Raw genomic sequence first — 9,314 nt, 5'->3', positions numbered from 1 at the left:
GCAGAGGATGGCTGAAACACTTAGAGAACATCCCTGGTCATCTCTACTACCTCTGATCTGGCAGACTCACTAAACAGAGAACATCCCTGGTCATCTCTACTACCTCTGATCTGGGGGACTTACTAAACAGAGAACATCCCTGGTCATCTCTACTACCTCTGATCTGGCAGACTCACTAAACAGAGAACATCCCTGGTCATCTCTACTACCTCTGATCTGGGGGACTTACTAAACAGAGAACATCCCTGGTCATCTCTACTACCTCTGATCTGGGGAACTTACTAAACAGAGAACATCCCTGGTCATCTCTACTACCTCTGATCTGGCAGACTCACTAAACAGAGAACATCCCTGGTCATCTCTACTACCTCTGATCTGGCAGACTCACTAAACAGCTCAAGTTTGAGTGTGCCCCTGGCTATCTAATAATTACAAAAACACAATTGTGCCATCTGGTTTGCTTAATATAACGAATTTCAAATGATTTATACTTTTACTTTTGATACTTAAGTACATTTGATCAATTACATTTACTTTTGATACTTAAGTATATTTAAAACCAAATACTTTTACTCAAGTAATATTTTCCTGGGTGACTTTCACTTTTCCTTGAGTCATTTCCTATCATGGCATCTTTACTTTCACTACAGTATGAGAATGTGGTACTTTTTCCACCACTGACAATGCAGCCAACCTGTCATATCAGTGCAGCACAGAAATGCCTTTATCCAGCGAATGTAACAGACTTCTAAAAAGAAAATGCTACCTTTGTTACTTTTAAGGTTGAAACCAACATGCTGTGCCTCCAGCAATCAGAGAGACCAGAACCGTTTGTCGACCAGCTCAGGGACAAGCTACACTGTTCACAACCCTGTATAACGTTCAGTGTAATTTGCATTGCTGGATTTAAAAAAAAAACTTACTGTATTTGTATTGTTTTAAGGTTTTAATTTGACATACCGTGTGTTAGGAATAGGGAGGGCGATCAGGTATAAATGAGAATAAAGTATAAATGAGAAGGGGTTTCAAATGTACAAAATAAAAAGAGATGTTTAAACTTGTCTTGAATGTTTATTTGTTTTAGCTGACAGTGATAATTCCTTAAGCGTTAACTACATTTGCCTCATTTATATGTACGTGTTATCAATGACTGAAGGTGGCTCACTTTAAAGTAAGTACACTGTCACACTATACAGAGTCCTTATTGATATGTTATCAATGACTGAAGGTGGCTCACTTTAAAGTAAGTACACTGTCACACTATACAGAGTCCTTATTGATATGTTATCAATGACCGAAGGTGGCTCACTTTAAAGTAAGTACACTGTCACACTATACAGAGTCCTTATTGATATGTTATCAATGACCGAAGGTGGCTCACTTTAAAGTAAGTACACTGTCACACTATACAGAGTCCTTATTGATATGTTATCAATGACTGAAGGTGGCTCACTTTAAAGTAAGTACACTGTCACACTATACAGAGTCCTTATTGATATGTTATCAATGACCGAAGGTGGCTCACTTTAAAGTAAGTACACTGTCACACTATACAGAGTCCTTATTGATATGTTATCAATGACCGAAGGTGGCTCACTTTAAAGTAAGTACACTGTCACACTATACAGAGTCCTTATTGATATGTTATCAATGACCGAAGGTGGCTCACTTTAAAGTAAGTACACTGTCACACTATACAGAGTCCTTATTGATATGTTATCAATGACTGAAGGTGGCTCACTTTAAAGTAAGTACACTGTCACACTATACAGAGTCCTTATTGATATGTTATCAATGACTGAAGGTGGCTCACTTTAAAGTAAGTACACTGTCACACTATACAGAGTCCTTATTGATATGTTATCAATGACCGAAGGTGGCTCACTTTAAAGTAAGTACACTGTCACACTATACAGAGTCCTTATTGATATGTTATCAATGACTGAAGGTGGCTCACTTTAAAGTAAGTACACTGTCACACTATACAGAGTCCTTATTGATATGTTATCAATGACTGAAGGTGGCTCACTTTAAACAAATCATTACAGGACACTATCAAGTGTCAATAAACAGCTTATAAACGTTCTGCCGGTTTCTGAAGGTTCTGATGATCCACAGGTTACCGTAGGGCAGGGCTGCCCAACCCTCTTCCTGGAGATCTACTGTCTAGTAGGTTGAGTCCAACCCTCTTCCTGGAGATCTACTGTCCTGTAGGTTCAGCCCAACCCTCTTCCTGGAGATCTACTGTCCTGTAGGTTATCAGTCCAACCCTCTTCCTGGAGATCTACTGTCCTGTAGGTTTTGAGTCCAACCCTCTTCCTGGAGATCTACTGTCCTGTAGGTTTTCAGTCCAACCCTCTTCCTGGAGATCTACTGTCCTGTAGGTTTTGAGTCCAACTCTCTTCCTGGAGATCTACTGTCCTGTAGGTTTTGAGTCCAATTCTCTTCCTGGAGATCTATTGTCCTGTAGGTTATCAGGCCAACCCTCTTCCTGGAGATCTACTGTCCAGTAGGTTGAGTCCAACCCTCTTCCTGGAGATCTACTGTCCTGTAGGTTTTGAGTCCAACTCTCTTCCTGGAGATCTACTGTCCTGTAGGTTTTGAGTCCAACTCTCTTCCTGGAGATCTACTGTCCTTTTTTGGTTCAGTCCAACCCTCTTCCTGGAGATCTACTGTCCTTTTTTGAGTCTAACTCTCTTCCTGTTTTCAGTCCAACCCTCTTCCTGGAGATCTACTGTCCTGTAGGTTGAGTCCAACTCTCTTCTGGAGATCTACTGTCCTGTAGGTTATCAGTCCAACCCTCTTCCTGGAGATCTACTGTCCTATAGGTTTTGAGTCCAACTCTCTTCCTGGAGATCTACTGTCCTGTAGGTTTTGAGTCCAACTCTCTTCCTGGAGATCTACTGTCCTGTAGGTTTTGAGTCCAACTCTCTTCCTGGAGATCTACTGTCCTGTAGGTTTTGAGTCCAACCCTCTTCCTGGAGATCTACTGTCCTGTAGGTTTTGAGTCCAACTCTCTTCCTGGAGATCTACTGTCCTGTAGGTTTTGAGTCCAACTCTCTTCCTGGAGATCTACTGTCCTGTAGGTTTTGAGTCCAACTCTCTTCCTGGAGATCTACTGTCCTGTAGGTTTTGAGTCCAACTCTCTTCCTGGAGATCTACTGTCCTGTAGGTTATCAGTCCAACCCTCTTCCTGGAGATCTACTGTCCTGTAGGTTTTCAGTCCAACCCTCTTCCTGGAGATCTACTGTCCTGTAGGTTTTGAGTCCAACTCTCTTCCTGGAGATCTACTGTCCTGTAGGTTTTGAGTCCAACTCTCTTCCTGGAGATCTACTGTCCTGTAGGTTTTGAGTCCAACTCTCTTCCTGGAGATCTACTGTCCTGTAGGTTTTGAGTCCAACCCTCTTCCTGGAGATCTACTGTCCTGTAGGTTTTGAGTCCAACTCTCTTCCTGGAGATCTACTGTCCTGTAGGTTTTGAGTCCAACTCTCTTCCTGGAGATCTACTGTCCTGTAGGTTTTGAGTCCAACTCTCTTCCTGGAGATCTACTGTCCTGTAGGTTTTCAGTCCAACCCTCTTCCTGGAGATCTACTGTCCTGTAGGTTTTGAGTCCAACTCTCTTCCTGGAGATCTACTGTCCTTTACGTTCAGTCCAACCCTCTTCCTGGAGATCTACTGTCCTTTAAGTTCAGTCCAACCCTCTTCCTGGAGATCTACTGTCCTGTAGGTTGAGTCCAACTCTCTTCCTGGAGATCTACTGTCCTGTAGGTTTTGAGTCCAACTATCTTCCTGGAGATCTACTGTCCTTTAAGTTCAGTCCAACCCTCTTCCTGGAGATCTACTGTCCTGTAGGTTGAGTCCAACTCTCTTCCTGGAGATCTACTGTCCTGTAGGTTGAGTCCAACTCTCTTCCTGGAGATCTACTGTCCTGTAGGTTGAGTCCAACTCTCTTCCTGGAGATCTACTGTCCTGTAGGTTGAGTCCAACTCTCTTCCTGGAGATCTACTGTCCTGTAGGTTGAGTCCAACTCTCTTCCTGGAGATCTACTGTCCTGTAGGTTGAGTCCAACTCTCTTCCTGGAGATCTACTGTCCTGTAGGTTGAGTCCAACTCTCTTCCTGGAGATCTACTGTCCTGTAGGTTGAGTCCAACTCTCTTCCTGGAGATCTACTGTCCTGTAGGTTGAGTCCAACTCTCTTCCTGGAGATCTACTGTCCTGTAGGTTTTCAGTCCAACCCTCATTCAGCATATCTGATACAGCTAGTTAAGGTCTTGTTGAGCAGCTAATTAGTAGAATCAGGTGTGTTAAATGAAGGTTGGACTGAAAACCCACAGGAAGTTAGATCTCCAGGAAGAGGGTTGGGCAGCCCTGTTGTAGGGTGTGACAGGTATTTGGATAAGTTGATGGACATGAAATGCTTTCGTTGTCAGAGCCAAGTTTTTTTTTAGTATTCCTACCTGAGACTACCTAGCCACCAGGTATTCATCCTCTGTTCCCATGCTGGAGACCAGGGCTTGATTACAACCTGTTACAATGGTGCCAACATTTTGTGGGTGATGTTTCAGTGGGGGAGCAGGTGAATGTGTCAAAAACCTGACTGAGCCCAGCAATGCATGGCATGGCTCATTATATTATTGTGTGTTTGTGTACTGAGGAACATGTAACTTGGTTCCAGAAGAAAGACACTTTCAATTTCCTGATGTTGGGGGCTGTCATCAAGGTGCCTGGTGTGATAAGGGTCAACAGACTTGTATCCGCGATAGCACGATAGCGCTAAAATGAGTTTTATTTGGTATTTTCTATACAATATCCCATTTACAGTGCCTTCGGAAAGTATTCAGACCCCTTGACTTTTTCCACATTTTGTTACGTTACAGGTTTATTCTAAAATTGATTAAATCATTTTTCCCTCAGCAATCTACACACAATACCACATAATGACAAAGCAAAACAAGGTTTTTAGAAATGTTTGCTAGTTTACTCAAAATAAAAACTGAAATATCACATTTACATAAATATGGGGCGGCAGGGTAGCCTAGTGGTTAGGGCGTTGGACTAGTAACCGGAAGGTTGCGAGTTCAAACCCCCGAGCTGACAAGGTACAAATCTGTCGTTCTGCCCCTGAACAGGCAGTTAACCCACTGTTCCCAGGCCGTCATTGAAAATAAGAATATGTTCTTAACTGACTTGCCTGGTTAAATAAAGGTAAAATTAAAAAATTAAATTCAGACCCTTTACTCAGCATCTTTGGCAGCGATTACAGTATTGAGTCTTCTTGGGTATGACGCTACAAGTTTCTCGCATTCTTCTCTGCAGATCCTCTCAAGCTCTGTCAGGTTGGATGGGGAGCGTTGCTGCACAGCTATTTTCAGGTCTCTCCAGAGATGTTAGATCGGGTTCAAGTCCGGGCTCTGGCTGGGCCACTCAAGGACAGTAAGAGACTTGTCCTAAAGCCACTCCTGCATTGTCTTTGCTGGGTCGTTGTCCTGTTGGAAGGTGAACCTTCGCCCCAGTCTGAGGTCCTGAGCAGGTTTTTCATCAAGGATTTCTCTGTACTTTGTTTTTTATACATTTGCAAAAATGTGTCAAAACCTATTTTTGCTTTGTCATTACGGGGTATTGTGTGTAGACTGCTGAGAAAACATATTTAATCCATTTTAGAATAAGGCTGTAACATAACAAAATGTAGAAAAAGTCAAGGGGTCTAAATACTTTCCGAATGCACTGTATGTATCCTACCCAACATCTTTAGATGATGTGTCAAGACCTTAGCCCACCCCAGAAGTGTTACCCACCTGGTGTTCTGAGTGGCAGGCCGTTGTCAAGGCGACTGGGCTTGGTGGCGATGAAGAGGTAGCAGAGGACACAGACTGTGATGAGGAAGGCCAGCAGGACCACTGCTGCTATGGACAGACCTATCAGGGCCCCGACGCTAAGAGATGAAGGAATAAGGAGAAGAGAAAGAGGATGGCGAGTAGGGGGAAAGGGACGGGGAGGGACGGGGAGGGACAGGGAGGGACGGGGAGGGACGGGGATGGACAGGGAGGGACGGGGAGGGACGGGGAGGGACGGGGAGGGACGGGGAAGGACGGGGAGGGACGGGAGGGACGGGAGGGACGGGGAGGGACGGGGAGGGATGGGTAGGAACAGGGAGGGACGGGGAGGGACAGGGAGGGATGGGGAGAGACGGGGAGGGAAAGAGATGAAGAAAGAGACAGAGACAGATGGGGACAGGAGAGAAAGAGATGAAGAAAGAGAAAGAGACAGAGACAGATGGGGAAAGGAGAGGGAAAGAGATGAAGAAAGAGACAGAGATAGATGGGGAAAGGAGAGAAAGAGATGAAGAAAGAGACAGAGACAGATGGGGAAAGGAGAGAAAGAGATTAGGGGGAGGCCGGGAGAAAGCAATGGACAGAGAAGGTGAGAGAAAGGGGGAGCGAGGAAGAGAAGACGAGAGAATGTGATAAATGTGTGACAGAGTGGGAAAGGCAGGGGAGTGCAGAGAGAGAAGTGATGGGGAAGACAGGGAGGGAAAGGCAGGGGAGAGCAGAAAGAGAAGTGATGGGAGGGAAAGGCAGGGGAGAGCAGAGAGAGAAGTGATGGGGAAGACAGGGAGGGAAAGGCAGGGGAGAGCAGAGAGGTGATGGGGAAGACAGGGAGGGAACAGCAGGGGAGAGCAGAGAGAGAAGTGATGGGGAAGACAGGGAGGGAAAGGCAGGGGAGAGCAGAGAGAGGTGATGGGGAAGACAGGGAGGGAACAGCAGGGGAGAGCAGAGAGAGAAGTGATGGGGAAGACAGGGAGGGAAAGGCAAGGGAGAGCAGAGAGGTGATGGGGAAGACAGGGAGGGAAAGGCAAGGGAGAGCAGAGAAAGAAGTGATGGGGAAGACAGGGAGGGAAAGGCAAGGGAGAGCAGAGAGGTGATGGGGAAGACAGGGAGGGAAAGGCAGGGGAGAGCAGAGAGTTGATGAGGAAGACAGGGAGGGAAAGGCAGGGGAGAGCAGAGAGTTGATGGGGAAGACAGGGAGGGAACGGCAGGGGAGAGCAGAGAGAGGTGATGGGGAAGACAGGGAGGGAAAGGCAGGGGAGAGCAGAGAGAGAGAGGTGATGGAGAAGACAGGGAGGGAAAGGCAGGGGAGAGCAGAGAGAGAGGTGATGGGGAAGACAGGGAGGGAAAGGCAGGGGAGAGCAGAGAGAGGTGATGGGGAAGACAGGGAGGGAAAGGCAGGGGAGAGTAGAGAGTTGATGAGGAAGACAGGGAGGGAAAGGCAAGGGAGAGCAGAGAGAGGTGATGGGGAAGACAGGGAGGGAAAGGCAGGGGAGAGCAGAGAGAGGTGATGGGGAAGACAGGGAGGGAAAGGCAGGGGAGAGCAGAGAGAGGTGATGGGGAAGACAGGGAGGGAAAGGCAGGGGAGAGCAGAGAGAGGTGATGGGGAAGACAGGGAGGGAAAGGCAGGGGAGAGCAGAGAGAGGTGATGGGGAAGACAGGGAGGGAAAGGCAGGGGAGAGCAGAGAGAGGTGATGGGGAAGACAGGGAGGGAAAGGCAGGGGAGAGCAGAGAGTGATGAGGAAGACAGGGAGGGAAAGGCAGGGGAGAGCAGAGAGAGGTGATGGGGAAGACAGGGAGGGAAAGGCAGGGGAGAGCAGAGAGAGGTGATGGGGAAGACAGGGAGGGAAAGGCAGGGGAGAGCAGAGAGAGGTGATGGGGAAGACAGGGAGGGAAAGGCAAGGGAGAGCAGAGAGAGGTGATGGGGAAGACAGGGAGGGAAAGGCAAGGGAGAGCAGAGAGAGGTGATGGGGAAGACAGGGAGGGAACAGCAGGGGAGAGCAGAGAGAGGTGATGGGGAAGACAGGGAGGGAAAGGCAGGGGAGAGCAGAGAGAGGTGATGAGGAAGACAGGGAGGGAAAGGCAGGGGAGAGCAGAGAGAGGTGATGGGGAAGACAGGGAGGGAAAGGCAGGGGAGAGCAGAGAGGTGATGGGGAAGACAGATAATAGATTGCACTCTTTCTGAGAGTGATACATTTAGGGGCGGACTGGCCATCCAGCATTTCGGGCTAATGTCAGATGGGCTGGTCCATCTGAGTGGTGCAGTGTTCTAAGGCACTGCATCTCAGTGCAAGAGGCATCACTACAGTCCCTGGTTTGAATCCAGGCTGTATCACATCTGGCAGTGATTGGGAGTCCCATAGGGCGGCGCACAATTGGCCCAGCGTTGCCTGGGTTTGGCTGGGGTAGGCTGTCATTGTAAATAAGAATTTGTTGTTAACTGACTTGCCAAGTTAAAGAAAAGTTAAATAAAATATATATCATTTGGCTAATAATGGGGTTATCGAGGAAAAACATGGGCCAGTGTGTTAGAAATACCAGGGACAAATTCTGGTCCCCGTCTGCCCCTGGATACAGTATTGTACACTTTTTCAGTTTTTATTTTCAGTTTTAATTTAGGTTATTTTCTCCTTGCATCAGCTTCCCTCGTTATACAGTAGCCTACTGTAACCTATAATAGGTGTACATCATCACAATATCAAATATTATGCAAACTTAAAAGTCCAGCAGTGAACACTGTATAACACTGTATATATATATATATATATATATATATATATATATATATATATATATATATATATATGACATTTGTAATGTCTTTATTGTTTTGAAACTTCTCTATGTGTAATGTTTACTGTTAATTTTTATTGTTTATTTCACTTTATATATTCACTTTATATATTATCTACCTCACTTGCTTTGGCAATGTTAAGACATGTTTCCCATGCCAATAAAGCCCTTGAATTGAATTGAATTGAATTGAATGAGATTTCCCCAAGATAGGGTAAGGCTATATAGGAAAAACAAAACGGATGAATTGGTATAACATCAAATCAAAGATGTGTAAAAAGTCCTTACCTAAGCCACCACATGTATGCATACTCGTAGGGGAAAAAACTGTTGGGATCATCACAGCAATACTTGATATCGTTAAATCCGCAGCAGAATCCCGCTTGGGCACCGCTTCCCGCTTTCGGGCACAAAAAGCCATTCACAAAAGCATTTTCTGCGCTGTAGTAGCTTGTGCAATTCGCAGTCATGCTGGTAAGAAAAAAAGAAAGCTCTGTCGAGGATAATGAGGCAATTTCCTTAGCTGTGTAAGGGTTTTATTGCAATGTCGCGCACAATGTGTCCTTGCTGACCATAGTAGGCTTCACATTTCCGAGCATGACAGAGAAATGTGGAAAAACTGCATCCCGATGTACCATATTGAATTCTGGAGTCCCCCCACCACACCTCCTTCCATCCACATCTCTCTCTGTCTCT

General features: G+C 46.0%; 1 protein-coding gene across 1 annotated transcript; it reads right to left on the bottom strand.

Annotated features, from left to right (window-relative positions):
* Positions 1-5,787: 5,787 nt before the first annotated feature.
* Positions 5,788-9,088, bottom strand: LOC127907457 (protein shisa-like-2A). The gene is made up of 2 exons (XM_052462683.1): positions 8,907-9,088; positions 5,788-5,932 (listed from the first exon to the last, which is right to left on the bottom strand). Exons 1-2 carry the CDS (start codon positions 9,086-9,088, stop codon positions 5,788-5,790), a joined length of 327 nt encoding a protein of 108 aa, XP_052318643.1.
* Between the last annotated feature and the right edge of the window lie 226 nt (positions 9,089-9,314).

Source organism: Oncorhynchus keta, chromosome 15 (genome assembly GCF_023373465.1).
Source record: "Oncorhynchus keta strain PuntledgeMale-10-30-2019 chromosome 15, Oket_V2, whole genome shotgun sequence".
In the NCBI taxonomy this organism is placed as follows: Eukaryota; Metazoa; Chordata; class Actinopteri; order Salmoniformes; family Salmonidae; genus Oncorhynchus; species Oncorhynchus keta.
Note: the sequence above shows the minus strand (reverse complement) of the source record. Positions and strands in the feature narration are given on the sequence as shown.

What these genes read in the sequence shown, in the direction of transcription:
- LOC127907457 (XM_052462683.1), bottom strand. Translation starts at nt 9,088, where the DNA reads ATGACTGCGAATTGCACAAGCTACTACAGCGCAGAAAATGCTTTTGTG. An exon ending in GCATACATGTGGTGGCTTAG is followed by an intron (nt 5,933 to 8,906) that starts GTAAGGACTTTT and finishes TTCATCTCTTAG; the next exon opens with CGTCGGGGCCCTGATAGGTC.